The following is a 19406-nucleotide window of genomic DNA, read 5'->3' as shown; positions in this document are numbered from 1 at the left end:
CCTGACCCAAAAAAAAAAACAACATTATTGGGATTTTTTTACCAAAAATATGTAGCAGGATGCATATTGGCCTAAATTTATGACGAAATTCGATTTTTTAAAAATTTTTTATTGGGTATATTTTATAGCAGAAAGTAAAAAATATTGTTTTTTTTTTCAAAATTGACGATCTTTTTTCGCTTAGACCCCTTTCACACTGGGGCGCTTTGCAGGCACTACAGCACTAAAAATAGCACCTCCAAAGCGCCCTGAAACAGCTGCTGCTGTGTCTCCAGTGTGAAAGCCCCGAGGGCTCTCAAACTGGAGAGGTGCACTTGCAGGACATTAAAAAACTCCTGCAAGCAGCATCTTTGGAGCGGTGAAGGAGCGGTGTATACACCGCTCCTAAACCGTTCCTGCCCATTGAAATCAATGGGGCAGTGCGACTGTACCACCGGCAAAGCGGCACTGCAGCAGCATTTTGCAGGCGAATTTAACCCTTTTTCGGGCGCTAGCGGGGGTTAAACCCGCCCAGCTAGCGGCCGAATTGCGCCGCTAAAACGATAATAAAGCGGCGCTAAAAATAGTGCCGTTTTATCGCCGGCGCTCGCACCGCCCATGTGAAAGGGGCCTAATATTGCAGAAAATAAAAACCGCAGCAGTGATCAAATGCCACCAAAAGAAAGCTCTATTTGTGGGAAAAAAGGGCGTAAACTTTGGGTATAGCGTCGCACAACTGTGTAATTACCAGTTAAAGCAGCGCAGTGCCAAACTGTAAAAAAAATGCTCTGGTCATTAGGGGGGCAAATCCTTCTGGGGCTGAAGTGGTTAAAGTAACGCAGTGCCGTATCACAAAAAATGGCCTGGTCATGAAGGGGAGTAAATCTTCCGGAGGTCAAGTGGTTAAACATGCACTGAAATAATATATAAAGTATATATTTATTTTCATACACACACACACACACACTGTGTATATATGTATTGTTACAGAAAACTAAACAGCGCTTAAAGCGGAACTAAACCCATCGATTTATCAGCTTCAAAAAACAGTTACATACCGGGAATGTAACTGTCACATTGGCTGTGCTTTCAACCAAACTGTCAAACCATCCAATGGCTGGTGTCATAACTGATCACATGTAAAGCATCATGGCAGTTGAAGATCAAACAGAGGCCAAGATGGCAACTTCCTTGGCTAAAAACGATAGGAGGGTTTTAGTTCCACTTTAAAGTTGTACAGTTGTCAAAATGTCTGCTATGTTTGTAATATTCCGTAGCGTACCCTTCTGAGACAGATTGTATTTTTATCCTTAGATAAAATGGTTTTGGAATCAGGAGGACATGTGAATATAAAATCAAGCCCCGATGGACGCCAAGTTCTCACCATCACGAACGCCAGACAGCAAGAGGCCGGGCTGTACGAATGTGTGGCGGCGAATGCTCTGGGCAATGCCACCAGTTCTTGCTGCTTGTCTGTTGCACGTATGTATTCTACAGTACTACTACTACTACTACTACTACAACTACTACAGTACAGTTTTAGAAGAACAGTTTTAGAAAAACTTTTTTTTCATCCCCCAGGGGCCAAAGTGCATAAAGAACTTGGACCCATTCTAATTATTATTAAAAAGCACCTCTTATGCTGGGTTTAGTTCCACCCCGTTCTGAAGCCCAATTTATGGGTGTTCCTGTAGGGATGAAGTACAGCCAGCACTGAGCCCCCACCCCTCTCTAAGCTGACTGTTCTCCCACAGCACGGATTGTTCACTCATAAGATAAAAAAAACACTCAGTGCTGCTGATGAACAGTGGGTGAGGAAGCCAGACAGGGTCTCTTTAGGCTGGCCATATACACTCACCGGCCACTTTATTAGGTACACCTGTTCAGTTGCATGGTAATGCAAATTGTTAACTAGCCAATCACATGGCAGCAACTCAAAGCATTGAGGCATCTAGACATGGTGGAGACGACTTGCCGAAGTTCAAACCGAGTATCAGAATGGGGAAGAAAAGGGACTTAAGTGACTTTGAACATGGCATGGTTGTTGGTGCCTGATGGACTGTCCTGATTATTTCAAAAACTGCTGATCTACTGGGATTTTCACGCACAACCATCTCTCGGGTTTACAGAGAATGGTCCCAAAAAGAGAAAATATCCAGTGAGCAGCAGTGTGGAGGAAAATGCTTCAAAATAGGGTGGGCTCCAGACGCAGAGCATTGCGCCTCGGAGCCCACCCAGGTGTGTTAGAATAGCGAATGAATATTTGCTATTCTAACACTGAATCGCCTCTCCGCCAATCAGGAAGCGCGGGTGCAAGACAAAAGGAGAAGCTTTCTGATTGACCGCCGAGGAGGAGGGAGGAGACGGAAGCTGCCGAGCAGGGGAAGGAGATGCCTGCGGAGGAGAGCCAGAGAAGCCGCCCGTAGTTAAGTGTACTAACCGACCTACCCGGTTGTATATTGCTATATATCGCTATATATCGCTATATATACCTTTTCTGAAACTGCTCTGGTCCGGTCCCACGCTGAGCTGTCAGCGGCGGCTTCTCTGTGTAGGCATCAGTGGTGGCCGGTGGTAATTTTTTTTTTTGCTGGGGGAGGGGGGCAAAAAAAAAAAATTACCACCGGACGCCACTGATGCCTACACAGAGAAGCCGCTGCTGACAGCTCAGTGTGGGACCGGATCGGAGCAGCTTCAGAAAAGGTATGTATAGCGATTTTTGCTTTACAGGGTTAGATAGGTTAGTCTTAGATTGTGGCAAGTTTTAGATTGAACTGCTGCTTACGATTAAGATTAAGGTCCCTTTCATTACATTTCCTTCCCTTTTATTTTTACATTTTTTGTTTTTTATTCTTTATTTTTATATTTTTGTTTTTATTTTATTCCTATTTTATATATTATTTTATTATACTTTATCATACTCTAAAATACTCTAAATTACTCAGTTAGAATGGGTTTTTGACAAGAAATCTGGAATTGTTAAACTGTAAAATGGTCCAATTGTTCATCCATGCTTAACAATTACTATTATGTTAAAGTGATTGTAAGGGTAATTTTTTTTTAAATAACAAGCATATCATACTTACCTCCACTGTGCAGCTCCTTTTGCACAGAGTGGCCCCAAACCTGCTATTCTGGGGTCCCCCGGCGGCTCTCGCGGCGCATCAGATTACCCCCTAGGGGAAGCGCATCCCCGAGGGGATTACCTTGGGGGCGCGCTCCCGAGTCCAGCATTTCCATAGAGGCCGAATGCAGGACTCGGCCCGACCCCCCCGGCGCCCACTTTATTGGATTTGATTGACAGCAGCGGGCGCCTCTGGCTGCTATCAATCTATTCAAGAGCAGAGACCCCGTGGAGAGAGAGAGACAGCGCATCCCTGCCGACTGAATGAAGGGATTCAGGTAAATAAAACTGGGGGGGCTGGGGGGCCGGTTACTGCCATGTGTTTTTTCACTGTAATGCATAGGATGCATTAAGGTGAAAAAACACAAACCTTTATAACCCCTTTAAGAGTACAAATTATTATTATCAGATGAACCTCACATACTGTATTCACCATTCCTCCAATATAAGCGTTATTTGACACATTCTGTATTATGACCTCTTGTTTGTACAAATTATCCAGAAAACAATAAAAATTTGGGAAAACAAAAAAAAAAAGGCAACTTTCACACGTGGCGGACTGCGATCCACTTGCTAAGCAGGGGATCTGTCCGCTGATCCCCACTTAGCAGGCGGACCATAGGTCTGTGTGCGTTCCGCTTCTGCAGAGACAGACACAGACACAGCCCGCTCTCCTCTATGGGGGGGTCAGATGTAAACGGACCGCCTGTCCATTTACACCCAACTGCCATCTGATACGATCCGCTAGACGGAAGAGGAACGGATCCTCATCCATCTCTTTTTGGTGGATCGGATTGGATGTCGGAGGGTGTAAACAAGATACATGTCCATTTACACTTGAAACTCCTGAAGCCTTCAGTTAACATCCAATGACCGTTTAAGGTTGACCGACTGACCGAGTTCCAGGACCTGCTGTCCCCCCATTGGGTGGTTTGAACCCAACAAGCCTTGTTGACTTGGGTGGTATACGCCCCGCCAAGTAAATACCGTCCGGTAAGCCTCCTCCCTCTTTCACGGTGGCGGTGTTTGCTTCTATTTCCTCACTTCAAGGTTCCCAGTAATGTCAGGAATTCTTCCCATGTGCATTGGATCACAAACCTAATTGGACTGTATTTCATCATTCTGCTCAATGTGGACTTTTGGGTGTAGTGCAGTCACTACATTAGCACACTATATAATTTATTCACATTTATTATGATTGGAGTTTGTGCTATTATGTCACTTACATGTTTGTATCACATATAATTCTATGCTATTATGTCACTTATATGTTTATATTACATATATCTTTATCACCTTCCTTTTTTTTTTGCAACCTTAGCGCTGCACTTATTATACTTTATGTCCATTTACACCCACCGCTCCATAGAGAAGAATGGAGGTTCCGATTGGGTTCTGCCGATGGGAATGGCCGCGTGAAAGGCGCCTAAGAGACGTCCAGTTGTATGTGTTTTATTATTTTTTTTTTTTTTATGCCTGCGGTTTTCACTTTTTCCTATCTCTCTTTGTTTGCAACCTCTTTCTCAGGAATGCCACAAGCCCCCGGGACCCCGGAGATCCCCCAGAAATATAGAAACACGGTGCTGGTTCTGTGGAAGTCTAAGGAGCTCAGTTCCCCCTGCACCTTCATCCTGGAGTGTCAGATGAAAGGTGAGCTCAGACCTGGTCTAGCGTGACTTGTCTCCATGGAGTCACAGTTACCAAAACACTCAATGGAGACACCGGTGTAGCAAAGACTGAGGTTATCAACTGAACAATGTGAGGCGTGGCAACAAAGACACCGCAACAGATTCTGTTTGTGTAATGGACACGGCTGGTGTCATTGTTAGGCTCGGCTTTTATTTATTTATTTATTTTTTTATGTGCCAGTAGATATGAATGGCTTGATTTGAATGTACTCCTACTCTAATGCCGCGTACACACGGTCGGATTTTCCGACGGGAAATGTTGGATGTGAGGTTGTAGTCGGAAAGTCCGACCGTGTGTATGCTCTATCGGACATTTGCTGTCAGACTTTCCGCCCACAAATGTTTGCTAGCAGGTTCTCAGATATTCTGCCAACAAAACGTTGTGTGTACGCGGCAGAAGAATACTTCTGTATAAACATGAAAACCTGGCTTGCTGGAAGATTCAGGTCTATGGGCCATGCAAGGTGGGCAAATTTATGCAGCAGTCCTTTTTTTTTTTTTTCTTTAAAGCGATAAACCAAAACCAAACCAAAAAAAAACATATATTTAAGCTTAAAACTGAAATAAAGGAAGGTGCTAGCCCAATATATGTGAAAAACACACTTAAATGATCATATACCTACCATATACACAATGTGTGCAAAGTAATTAAACATAAAACTAAATAACTAGTACATGTATATTATAAGTAATTATAACATAATATACATGCTCTTTTTTGAGTTTTTTTTTTTTTTTTATTGCATGGATGTTTTATTACTTTGCACGCATTGTGGATATGGTATATGATAATTTAGTTTGTTTTGTCACATATAACTATATTGTCAAAAGTATTGGGACACCTGCCTTTACACGCACATGAACTTTAATGGCATCTAGGGTTGCCACCTGTCCGGGATTCACCTGTACAGTCTGGGTTTTAAATCCTGTGTCCAGGTTTCACCTGAAACCCGGACACATCAGTGGCAGCCCCACAGCACCAGTCCTCCCACACTCCTCTCCCCTCCCGTCGGCATCCAGTGCTTTTAATTCTATTGGTGGGGGGGGGGATGCTTTAACTGGGGTACAGACTGACGTGGGGAGATTATACTGGGGGACAGACTGACGTGGGGTATTATACTGGGGGACAGACTGATTAGGAGGATTATACTGGGGGAAAGACTGACTTGGGGGGGGATTATACTGGGGGAAAGACTGACTTTGGGGGATTATACTGGGGGACAGACTGACGTGGGGGGATTATACTGGGGGACAGACTGATTAGGAGGATTATACTGGGGGAAAGACTGACTTGGGGGGGATTATACTGGGGGACAGACTGACTTTAGGGGATTATACTGGGGGACAGACTGACGTGGGGTATTATACTAGGGGACAGACTGACTTGGGGGGATTATACTGGGGGACAGACTGACTTGGGGGGATTATACTGGGGGACAGACTGACTTGGGGGGATTATACTGGGGGACAGACTGACTTGGGGGGATTATAACAGGGGACAGACTAACGTGGGGGGATTATACTGGGGGGCAGACTGATTTGGGAGGGATTATACTGGGGGACAGACTGACTTGAGGGGATTATACTGGGGGACAGACTGACTTGGGAGGGATTATACTGGGAGACAGACTGACTTGGGGGGATTATACTGGGGGACAGACTGACTTGGGAGGGATTATACTGGGAGACAGACTGACTTGGGGGGATTATACTGGGGGACAGACTAACTTGGGGGGGGATTATACTGGGGGACAGACTGACTTGGGGGGATTATACTGGGGGACAGACTGACTTGGGGGAATTATTGACTTGGGGGACAGACTGACATGGGGGGATTATACTGGGGGGGGCAGACTGACGTTTGGGAATTATACTGGGGGACAGACTGACTTGGGGGGATTATACTGGGGGACAGACTGACTTGGGGCGGATTAAACTGGGGACAGACTGACATGGGGGGATTATACTGGGTTGCCACCTGTCCGGGATTCACCAGGACAGTTCGGGTTTTAAATCATGTGTCCGGGTTTCAGTCTACCTGAAACCCGGACACATTATTCAGACAGGAATCTAGCTCAGTACAGGGCCTGATAGGAGGGTGAGGGGACACTATGCACACCGCATTACTATTCAATTTGGAGCACACAAAGGTGTCCCAGGTCTGTTACAAACCTATAGTGTATGCTAAAAAAAAAAGAAATGCTGTGCGCCACTAAAGTGTTCGAGTTTGGCTTGAAGAAAAAGTGGCAACCCTAGGCCCACCCTTTGCAGCCCTAACAGCTCCAACTCTTCTGGGAAGGCCGTCCACAAGGTTTAGGAATGCGTCTATGGGAATGTTTGACCGTTCTTCCAGAAGCGCATTTGTGAGGTCAGGCACTGATGTTGGACGAGAAGGCCTGGCTCGCAGTCTCCGCTCTAATTCATCACAAAGGTGTTCTATCGGGTTGAGGTCAGGACTCTGTGCAGGCCAGTCAAGTTCCTCCACCCCAAACTCGCTCATCCATGTCTTTATGGACCTTCATGGTGCTTCTCAACGCGTCTCTTGATAGCCATGTGCATGCGCTCACACCTGGCCCATAATGCTGTTGAGATATCGGACTATTCACCAAACTTTTTAGACACGCCTTGTATTTGTTACGTACCAATCAATCAACTCTAATAAGGTGTGCCCCATGTCTGAATGGCTTCTGCATTACTAAAAACTATTACTTTTATTCAGCCCCCAACAGTACAGTAAGGCCCTATTCACATTTAAGCGATTTGGAATCGCTGGCAAATCAGTGTAATTCTGCCCTGCTTTTCCAAATCGGGTGAAAATCACAGCAAAACGTGAAACATGCATTTGGGTGCCATGTTTTCCTACTGCCACCCCAAAACGCGGTGCAATTTTCTCACGATTGTCACGCGACAAAACTTGCAGAAATTGCAGCTGAACGTGAGTGCAAAAACACGCCTGGGTCAGTGCCAACATTTGTTACGTGAGCTTCTTTGGCACGACAAACGTTCATAGGGCAGCCCAATCGCTTGAATGCTGGAAAATGTGGAAACGAGTGTAAATTGTGCAAAGGAATTGTGAGCGAGAACGCGCTTTCCCGCTACTGGGGGGGCAGACTTACAATTTCAGATCTCATATAGCGCATACAGTGAAGGACATGTGGGTTGTCCACTCTCTACATCCTCCATTCATATAACATCTCATATTCTTTTCACTCAATACAATTTAGTGAAGGGAGGAGGGAAGATCAAGACGTTAATTTGCTCCTCCCATCTCCTCCTCCATTCACAGAAAACCCTGCATTCAGTGAAAAGAATACAACGTTTTATGAATTGGGGGCTCCAAGCCAATGTTGTTCTGTTCTTTGTCACAGCACCCATTCATGCCTTATACCTAATCCCACATCTGTGTTGTGTGTTATCTCTGTAGAAGAAGGCGAGTGGAAGGCGATCAGCTCCGGCATCAGCGATTGCTATTACAATGTCACCGAGCTGCCGTCCGGTGCTGTCAGGTTCCGCGTCGCCTGTGTGAACAAAGCTGGCCAGGGACCCTACAGCAATTGTTCCAAGAGCGTTGTCATAGATGGAGACGGTAAGCAGAAGAAGTCTTTGTCAGTTTGTGCCAAGTGGGCATCATTGCTCCCTTTGTCTGTTTCAATGTTTTTATTAAAGTTTTAAAGTACACAATGCATGTGCATACCTTTGATGGCAGATTAAAGTCTTGTAATGCAGGCGAGGCACAACTGCAGGAAATATGTAACGCTATGCAAATCAGAATACAGGGCCGCTGATAAGGCAGTACAACCAGCCCTCCTGTACTGGGCCCGGACCCCATCAGTTCAAAAGGGGGGCATCTGCTGAGCAGGAGGGCCGACTGTACTGTCTTATTGTAGACACAACGATACTCTTCTGTTTCCCACTGCAGTGCTACCAGCTTCTCCCTCCCTTCTGCAGCACTGCAAGGGGATTTGTTCTAGCATATGTGGCCACTTCCGTCTGCTGTCTGGCCCCCCTATGTGCCCCTTTCCCCTGCAGCGCTACCGACTTCCCTCCTCTCCCACCGACAGCTGCTGCGGGCACACAATGGGATGTCATTTACTGGCTCCTTCCCTTCCTGTATGAACACAATCAGTGATATATACCAATCACTCCTGTGTCCATTCATCACTGAGGCATAGTAAACTGTGTTTACTACGATTCAGTTTGTGAATTAACAGGAGGCCTCAGAGTGCTTCCTATTCATTCATCTGTGCAGCTGAGGCTGTAGAGAAAGAGACTGATAAATCTATGTCCTCAGTCACTTTCTGCCAGGAAGGTGGTCTTGTCAGGTAGGCTGTATGGGGCCCCCGTGATTTCTAACAGCAGCCCTGTCAGAATATACTGTCACTAACCGCTTACGGACAGTTTTACTGCGGCAGGTTGGTTCCGCTGCGCAAAATCACGTTATACTACGTGATTTTGCGGGGCTTGCATAGCAGGCGTGCGCCGCGAGCTCCATGGGTCGGATTCCCGCGGACTCGATATCCGTGGGGATACCCGCAATCGTCTCACGGAGAGAAAGAACGGGGAAATTCTAATGAAAACAAGCATTTCCCCATTCTGCCTAGTGACAGTACACTGATCACCGCTCCCTGTAATCTGGAGCGGTGATCAGTGATGTGTCACAGCTAGCCCTCCCCCACCCCCCCCCCCCCACAGTTAGAACACATTCCTAGGACACACTTAACCCCTGCAGCGCCCCCTCCTGGTTAACCCCTTCACTGCCAGTCACATTTACACAGTAATCAATGCATTTTTAATCACACTGATCGCTGTATAATGTGAATGGTCCCAAAGTGTCCGATGTGTCCGCCATAATGTCGCAGTCATGATAAAAATCGCTGATCGCCGCCATTACTAGTAAAAAAAAAAATTATTAATAAAAATGCCATAAAACTATCCCCTATTTTGTAGACGCTATAACTTTTGCGCAAACCAATCAATATACGCTTATTGCGATTTTTTTTACCAAAAATATGTAGAAGAATACATATCGGCCTAAACTGAGGAAAAAAAATGTTTTTTTATATATTTTTTGGGGATATTTATTATAGCAAAAAGTAAAAAATAATGCGTTTTTTTTTCAAAATTGTCGCTCTGTGTTTGTTTATAGCGCAAAAAATAAAAACCGCAGAGGTGATCAAATACCACCAAAAGAAAGCTCTATTTGTGGGAAAAAAAGGACGCCAATTTTGTTTGGGAGCCACGTCGCATGACCTCGCAATTGTCAGTTAAAGTGACGCAGTGCCGAATCGCAAAAAATGCTCTGGTCAGGAAGGGGGTAAAATCTTCCGGGGCTGAAGCAGTTAACCACTTGACCTCTTGAAGTTCCACTTTAAGTAGTGCTCCCTTTGTCTAATAGACTAGAAGCAGTGGTGGCTGGTGCTCCAATTTTTTTGGGGGGGCAAAACTGCCCGCCACCTGACGCCCCCCACTCCCCCGGTCGGTCACTCGATCGTCAGCCCACCAGCCCCACACTTACCCCATCTAGGTAGCAGGCAGCGCTTCCTCGTCAGCTTCAACCTGCGTCTCCTCCTCCTCTGCATCACGGCAGCTTCCCCTGCGTCTTCTCCCCCCTCCTCTCGACCAATCGGGTCTCAGGACCCGCTTCCTTATTGGCCGGGAGGAGAATCAGGAAAACAGTAGCGAATATTAATTTGCTATTGTCACACAACTGGGTGGGCTCAGGGCACAGTGCTCTGCACCCTGAGCCCACCCTTTTTTTAAGCCAATTAGAGCCTCAGGCTCTAATCACGTGCTTCTAAAAAAAAAAAAAAATGCATTGGAATCCATGCGTCCGGCACCTTGCATGTAGATTAGAGGCCAGACGCATTGGAATAGGGGTGTGGTGCCCCTGCACCCCTTATGGACGGGCCGCCACTGACGAGAAGGAATAATTATATGTGTGCTACAATACAGAAAAAATACAAAAACTAGTGTAACTACAACAAAAACTATTTTTGGATAAAGTTGGAGAGAACTAGATCTTTTACTGCTGTTTGAGGCTTGACTGGGGAGATTTCCCCTCAATTCCTGTCCCAGCAATATCTATGTCACTAGCACAGGAAGTGAGTGAAAATCTCAGAGGACACAGACAGCAATAACAAGCTGAAGGGAAATCAAGCCTTCTCCTACTCTTCTAAAAAAAAAATTAAATAAAAATAATGTACTTTTTTACTGATTCGTTAAAAGAAATTGAACAACAAGAGTTCCAGGCCAGTTGATGAAAGATTCCAAACTGCTTTAATAGTAGGATTGCATAAAAAATCCAATTTCAGCATTTCAGGAGCAAAAATGCTCTCTCTTGGGGGTACTACATATGAACATAAAAAAATATAAATATACATACAATTACAGTAAATATAACAAGTGCACGCATATATATGAATGCAAATGAATCCGATCAGAGGTAGCCAGGTGTAAACGAACACAAGTCCGTTTACACCTGGCTACCCATAGAGGAGAATGGAGGGTCCGATCGGGTCCATCAGAAAAACGAACAGGCGAACCCGACCGCGGACCCCGCATGTGAAAGGGGCCTCAGGGGAAAAGTCAATTGGCTACATTATGTTGTTACAGCTGATGGTACTTATTAGAGGACGGTAAAAATTGGTGGAAAATACATAAATATGAACATTTGGTCAGTACATGTGTAGACTCACGTGTTTAAAAAAAAAAATTCATCCAGGTGTCAGATAATCCAAACTCCATCTCATAATTATGGTAAGCTTTACCTTTTAGTAGTTTAATACTCAAGACATTTGGACATGAAATGCTCAATTTCTGATGAGCAACCAAGGGGCATCAAGGTGACCGAGCTGCATTGTTTACCTGTAACAGAGGAAAGTGGGGTCACTCTCCTGGCTTTGCTACCCAGCAAGGGTGTGTGGATTGCAAGAGCATAGCTCCCAACTGTCCCTGATTTTGAGGGACTGTTCCTGATTTGGAGCAATGTCCTCCTCATTTGTCCCTCATTTTGGTCTGATCTATATAGTTGTATATAAAATGCACTTTTTATCTATCAAAAAGGGTTTTCCAGCGCTAAACCTTTCATCTGATTTCTAAATTGCTGCATTTGTAAATTCCGAAAGCCAATATAAAGGAATAGTAGTAGGGAAAAAAGCACTTGTAAGTTTAACCAATCTTGTTTTTTGTACAATTCCCCTTTAAGGGGGCGTGGCAAGTGGTGTGTCATATGTCTGCATACTTTTGCTGATAGGTGTGCCTCATTCCCATCTCAAAAAGTTGGGAGGCATGCAAGAGTATCTAAACAGAATTATAAATTATAAGCAGCTCACATACACAGCATGTTTTTGAATTATATATATATTTATCTGTTTGACCAAAGTTCAGCTTAAAATTTCAGAGAAATTCTCTGCTTGCCCACAACACATTACAGATGCAGAAAACAATAGAAAACAGGTGATGTTCTTTTTTTCTCCATGATTTGTAAATCATCTCCTTCTTTCCTCTCTTTTCTCTTGATCTGTAGATCACAAGCCTTCACCTGCTGTGGGTCATCCTGCTCAAAAGGCTTGTTCAGTGGTGCCCACAATATCTTCTTTTGGACCAATCGCTCCTCGTGTCACCACTTTCCCAGAAGCCTCTCCTCCAATTGTGTCTACTACTAAATTGCCTCCATCGTTTGGATCTGCTCTAGCTTCACCTTTAAATCCACCATTAACGAACACTCCAGCTCCTACCACTCCCGCAGAGCCTCTTTCTAAAGCACCTCCTCCACCAACCCCTCCAAGAAAGCACAGAGGACTTGTTCCTACCCCTCCCACAGTGCACAGACCATTACCTCAAACTGCCACTAAGGTTGAGCCCCCAAATCAAGTTTCTATACCCAAAAAGTTGCAGTCTGCTGAGTCTCCACTAGGTGGGCCTGTAACATCCCATGTTTCCACAGTAACCGTGTCGGTATCAACTGGACCATCTGTGTCCCATCTGAGAGATTCACCTTCTGCCCCAACTCAACAAATGAAGCCTGCTGCTGAACCAGCTTCTAAAACTGTGCCAGTGACTCCTGTTCAACAAGCTAGATCTCCTACAGAGTCACAGAAAGCATCATCTCCAACGTTTGTGCCCCCAGTGAAAGCTGTGCCCATCTTTCCAACTACTAAGTCTCCTGTGCCTGCAGAACCAACCAAACCACTTTCAACATCCCCAGAGCCACGGGTTCCACCACCAGTGTCTCCCAGACCAGTTATTGCTGCTCCCTCAGTTCCAATTATGTTGCACATTCCCCCTTTCAAAGCCTCAAATTCACCTTTAAGCCCAACTTCTCCTACCAAACCCTTTTTCCCTTCTCCTCCAACGAGTCCACTTTACAAGCCACCATCTCCCTCATCTACCTACATGGTGACCTCCTTCATATCAATGCCACCATCCACTCCAACAAAAGAGACTTTCCAATCACAGTCTACCACACCAGTCCCTCAGATTGTTGCCCCCACACAAGTTCCCTGGGTTTTTGCCCCCCACCTGGTTCCTCAGGTTGTTGTCCCTAAACCAGTTCCTCAGGTTGTTGCCCCCACACCGGTTCCTCAAGTTGTTGCACCCACACCGGTTCCTCAAGTTGTTGCACCCACACCAGTCACTCAGATTGTCTCTTCCACGCCGGTTGTCCAGACTGCCACTCTTGCACCTGTTGCTCAAACCGTCCCTACACGCATATTAGTCAAAAGTGTCACTCCTGGGAAAGACGGCAGATATACCCCAGTGCCGGGTGGAAGAGTGACCCCATCGGGAAGAGAAAGCGCTCTTCGACAAGGAGTACCCCAAAAACCTTACACATTTTTGGAAGAGAAAACAAGGTGAGTGTAAAAACATGTTACCTTTTTTACTTTAAGTAAAAGATAAAATTTTTCTTAATTTTGATCTTTTGCTTTTAAAGGTAAAGAAGAGATTCGGGGTATTTTTGACCCCAGATCTCTCCATAAGGAGGACCTGTTATTCTTATTTCTTTTACAAGGGATATTTACATTCCTCGTAATAGGAATAAAAGTGATTTAAAAAAAAAAGGGACAGTGTAAAAAAAAAAAATAAATAAGAAAGAAAAAGTTTAAAGCGCCCCCATCCCTCCGTGCTCACATGCAAAAGCAAACACATAGGTAGGTAGCGCACACATAATGATGTCTGCACCACACATTGTGAGGTATCTTAAGATAAAAAAAAACCTTCTGCATGCAGTTCCCTCCTTTCCCTTTATATTTACATGAGCCCAATCTCAATCCAGCGATGTACACAAGAGCAGAGGCTCTCCCTGCTCACTCCCTCTTCGTTGGCTTAGACAGCAGTGGGAGCCATTGGCTCCTGCTTCTTTCAATCACAGCCAGTGATGAGGGGATGGGGCAGAGTCCCGCTGTCTGCGTCGATAGCGAGGCTCAAGAATAAGCATGCACAAGTGTCTGTCCTCATAGCAAGCGGCTTGCCATCAAGACACTCGGAGCCAGGTGCGCCAGCGGGGGACCCAAGAAGGGAGTATTGGGGCTGCTGTGTGCAAAACCATTGCACAGAGCAGGTAAGTATAACATGTTTGTTAATTTAAAGAATAACACATTTACGTTTAGAATCACTTTATGTGATAATCTTATTGATATCATGGTACTGTTTTGTTTTTTTTTGTTTTTTTACATTAAAGTTATATAGGGCACCCCAACGCTAACATTGTATTTTATTGTGTGTTTTACGGTATTAGTGTGAATGCGGCCCAGATATAGACTGTACTGTAGTAATACTGTGGTCACACTTCCTTCAGGGGTCGCTTTGGAGTGATTCGGGAGTGTAAAGAAAATGCGACAGGAAAGAACTTCATGGCCAAGATCATCCCCTATGAACAAGAGAACAAGCAGAGTGTGCTACAAGAGTACGAGGTCCTGAAATGCCTCCACCATCAGAGGATCCTGAGCCTGCACGAGGCATACATCACCCCTCGGTACCTCGTCCTCATCTCCGAGCAGTGCTCCGGCAGAGAAATCCTCTACTGTCTTGTAGAAAGGTGAGGCGTTAAGAAATGCTTAGAAAAAGCTAAGTGACCAAGGCACAAAGCCAGACCGAGACAGGACAGACTCTTTTCTCAGGGGCTGAGTTGGGGTGATGTAGGTGGGGAGGGAGCGTCTCGTGTCCTGCACTGCTTCAGTTATCTGCACTGCGCAAGGCTGGGCTTTCACACTGATATTTAAGGCCCGTTGATTCCACTATTCCATAGCAATGTTCCCACGTTGATTTATTTTGTAGCAAAGTTCCCATGTAGATTCATTATGTAGGAATGTTCCCATGTAGATTCATTCTGTAGCAATGTGTTCCCATGTAGATTCATTATGTAGGAATGTTCCCATGTAGATTCATTCTGTAGCAATGTGTTCCCATGTAGATTCATTATGTAGCCAATTTCCCACGAACATTCATTGTGTAGAAATATTCCCATGTAGATTCTTTCCATAGCAAAGTTTCCACGAAGATTAATTTTGTAGCAAAGTTCTCATGAAGATTAATTTTGTAGCAAAGTTCCCATGTAGATTCTTTCCATAACAAAGTTCCCACGAAGATTCATTCTGTAGGAATGTTCCCATGTAGATTCATTCTGTAGGAATGTTCCCATGTAGATTCATTCTGTAGCAATGTGTTCCCTCGTAGATTCATTCTGTAGCCAATTTCCCACGAAGATTCATTGTGTAGAAATATTCCCATGTAGATTCTTTCCATAGCAAAGTTTCCATGTAGATTCATTTTGTAGCAAAGTTCCCATGTAGATTCATTCTGTAGGAATGTTCCCATGTAGATTCATTTTGTAGCAATGTGTTCCCATGTAGATTCATTATGTAGACATGTGTTCTGTTGTAGATTCATTCTGTAGCCAATTTCCCACGAAGATTCATTGTGTAGAAATATTCCCATGTAGATTCTTTCCATAGCAAAGTTCCTACAAAGATTCATTCTGTAGGAATGTTCCCATGTGGATTCATTCTGTATCAATGTGTTCCCTCGTAGATTCATTCTGTAGCAATGTGTTCCCATGTAGATTATGTAGACATGTGTTCCCATGTAGATTCATTCTGTAGCAATGTGTTCCCATGTAGATTCATTCTGTAGCCAATTTCCCGCGAAGATTCACTGTGTAGAAATATTCCCGTGTAGATTCTTTCCAAAGCGCAGTTCCCATGAAGATTAATTTTGTAGCAAAGTTCCCAGGTAGATTCATTACGTAGGATTGTTCCCACGTAGATTCATTCTGTAGGAATGTTCCCATGTAGATTCATTCTGTAGCAAGGTTCCCACAAAGATTCATTGTGTAGAAATTTTCCCACTAAGAATCATTTTGGAGTAATGTTTAAACAAAAATTCACGTGTAGCAAAGTTCCCACATAGATTTATTATTTATTTTCTATTACAGGTAGTATGTATTACAGGCAAAATGTAGCAATGTTAAAATATACAATTGTATCTGGCGCAAAAAAACAGCTGGATCCAAAATAGTAGTAATGAATAAAGCATTAAATACACACATAAGAGTCTAAAAAACGAATGAGTCCAGTGTACATCCTTGGTTATAGGGTGAATGAATGCACATGTGGATGGGTGTATTACAAGGGGTGGGCGGCACATGTCCTCAGAGTAATAGCCAGCTCTGTACAAACAAGAAAAGGGGAAAGAAAGGGGGAAGCACCACCTGAGTGCAGAGAGTAAAAAGCTTTAAATAGCGCAAGGTATAAGTTGTAAGTGTCATTTACCTTGTGCTATTAAAAGCTGCACCCAGGTGGCGCTTCCCCCTTTCTTTCCCTCTTTCTAATATGTAGCAATGTGCCCATGTAGTAATATTTAAATGTTAATTCAGTTGTAGCAATGTCCCCACTGTTACATAGCCGGTGAAGTAGCCTGAAGTGTTGAGGACAACATCTCTTGCACCTCTAGCTCAGGACCCCTGGTAAAGTAACAGGAGGGCACGAAGTGGCACAAGCGCCTAGTAGTTAATGTCAGTAGCTGGTGTACGTGGGTAGTCAGAACATCCACAGAGTCAGGTGGGGGAATCGGTAGAAGATCAGCGAAGACTGTGCTGAAAGTAAGCAGGCGTTCAGAATAGATTGGCTGGATGGTAGGCAATCGGTTAAGACTGGCTAATCAGCAGGCAGATGATCAGCAGAGGCTGGCTGGGCAGCAGGTGGGTGATCAGCAGAGACTGGATGGATGGCAAGTGGATGATCAGTAAATACTGGTTGAGCAACAGACAGGTGGTCATCACAGACTGGCTAGGCAGCAGGCAGGTGGTCATCACAGACTGGCTAGGCAGCAGGCAGATGATCAGTAGAGACTGGCTAGGCAGCAGGCAGATGATCAGTAGTGACTGGCTAGGCAGCAGGCAGATGATCAGCTGAGACTGGTTGGGCAGCAGGCAGATGAGCAGCAGAGACTGGTTGGGCAGCAGGCAGATGATCAGCAGAGACTGGTTGGGCAGCAGGCAGATGATCAGCAGAGACTGGTTGGGCAGCAGGCAGATGATTAGCAGACTGGCTGGGCAGCAGGCAGATGAGCAGCAGAGACTGGCTTGGCAGCAGGCAGATGATCAGCAGAGACTGGCTGGGCACCAGGCAGACGATCAGCAGAGACTGGTTGGGCAGCAGGCAGATGATTAGCAGACTGGTTGGGCAGCAGGCAGATGAGCAGCAGAGACTGACTGGGCAGCAGGCAGATGAGCAGCAGAGACTGACTGGGCAGCAGGCAGATGAGCAGCAGAGACTGGCTTGGCAGCAGGCAGATGATCAGCAGAGACTGGCTGGGCACCAGGAAGACGATCAGCAGAGACTAGCTGGGCAGCAGGCAGATGATTAGCAGAGACTGGCTGGGCAGCAGGCAGATGATCAGCAAAGACTGGCTAGGCAGCAGGCAGATAATCAGCTGAGACTGGCTGGGCAGCAGGCAGATGATCAGCAGAGACTGGCTGGACAGCAGGCAGATGATCAGCAGAGACTGGCTGGGCAGCAGGCAGATGATCAGCAGAGACTGGCTGGGCAGCAGGCAGATGATCAGCAGAGACTGGCTGGGCAGCAGGCAGATGATCAGCTGAGACTGGCTGGGCAGCAGGCAGATGATCAGCAGAGACTGGCTGGGCAGCAGGCAGATGATCAGCAGAGACTGGCAGGGCAGCAGGCGGGTGATCAGCAGAGACAGGATAGATGGCAGACGGATGATCAGTAAATACTGGCTGGGCAGCAGGTAGATGATCAGCAGAGACTGGCTGAGTAGCAGGCAGATGATCAGCAGAGTCACACAAGCTGGGTCTGTAACTGGCAATCAGATCAGGCAGAGGCATAATCAGAGTTTAGGCCGGAGTCGATAAAAGATGAGCAGATCAGGAACAGAAGAAGTAGGCAGAAGCGTATTCCAGGGACAGGCCAAGGTTATTGATTCAGAGTAGTCAAGGCAGGCTGGATCGTTAACAGGTAGTCAGATACATAAGCAGAGAACTCTGTATACCAGATAGCACTGATCTTGTGCAAGCAGCTTACTTTAAATAGCCCGCTTGGAGCATTCCTGACAGACTCGCACACACGCGGTCGCGCAGCACACACATAAGCACATCTCCATATGCCTGGCTATGTGCTGGCCTGTGCACAGATATTCATTCCAATGCAACATTCTGTATACTAGTATATCCTTCCTGACATCCACTTAGATTTATTATGTATTTATTACAGGCAATATGTAGCAATCTTCCCACGTAGATTCATTCTGTAGCAATGTCCAGCGTCTTGATTCTGTGTTGTCCTTCCTTTGTGGCTCCAGGTTCCGTTACTCAGAAGATGATGTCGCCAATTACCTACTTCAGATCTTTCAGGGATTAGAATATCTCCACGAACAGAAGATCCTGCATCTGGACATTAAACCAGAGAACATCATGGTGTCTTACATGAATACCATCAAGATCATTGACTTTGGGAGCGCTCAGATATTCAGCCCTCTCGTCCTTCGCCAGCTGGGGAAACGTGTCGGGACCCTGGAATACATGTGTATGTGAAACAACTAGAATCAGTAACATGGCCTGCCCTTATAAGGTGTCCTCCTGGTAAAACCTGGAATTAGTTCCTGAGGCCAAGAGGAAAATTATATGTAAAGAATATTAATAAAACATCTATGGGTTACTTGCACATGCTACTGATGTATTAAAGGAGAAGTACAGCCAAAGCTTGTTTGGCTGTACTTCTCCTGTGGATCACTGGAGTGCAGTTCGTTCTGCGCTTCTGTGACCCGTTTTCAGCAGACAGCAGGCTGAAGTCCGCTGTCTGCTGACGTCACAGAGCCGGTCCAGGCTCAGGCAAGATCATGACACTGGAGTCGGGATCCCCCCACATGCCTGGACCGGCACCTAGTGAGCCACTGAGAGCCTAAACCAGCCAATCCCGCCCCTTCCACAGCCCAGCGCTCCAGCGAGTGCAGGGGGGGGGGGGCAGAGCAGACAGCGGTGACTGATAGTCCCAAGCTCTCTGCCCAGGTTGCTGTGAGAACCGAGCAATCTGCGGTGTTTAATCGCTCGGTTCTCAGTGTTAGAGCAGGCGGAGGACAAATGCAGCATTCACCTAGGT

General features: G+C 45.6%; 1 protein-coding gene across 3 annotated transcripts in view; it reads left to right on the top strand.

Annotated features, from left to right (window-relative positions):
• The window catches only part of SPEG (striated muscle enriched protein kinase), a 476968-nt gene that overhangs the window by 449665 nt on the left and 7897 nt on the right, over positions 1-19406 (top strand). For all 3 annotated transcript variants that reach the window (XM_073634316.1, XM_073634315.1, XM_073634317.1), the window contains 6 exons: positions 1294-1461; positions 4631-4753; positions 8216-8377; positions 12317-13643; positions 14588-14827; positions 18610-18833. In XM_073634316.1, coding sequence (XP_073490417.1) covers positions 1294-1461; positions 4631-4753; positions 8216-8377; positions 12317-13643; positions 14588-14827; positions 18610-18833 — 2244 coding nt within the window. The remainder of the gene's footprint in view (positions 1-1293; positions 1462-4630; positions 4754-8215; positions 8378-12316; positions 13644-14587; positions 14828-18609; positions 18834-19406) is intronic.

Source organism: Aquarana catesbeiana, linkage group LG06, assembly GCF_042186555.1.
Source record: "Aquarana catesbeiana isolate 2022-GZ linkage group LG06, ASM4218655v1, whole genome shotgun sequence".
In the NCBI taxonomy this organism is placed as follows: Eukaryota; Metazoa; Chordata; class Amphibia; order Anura; family Ranidae; genus Aquarana; species Aquarana catesbeiana.
This window is presented reverse-complemented; position numbering and strand designations above follow the sequence as displayed.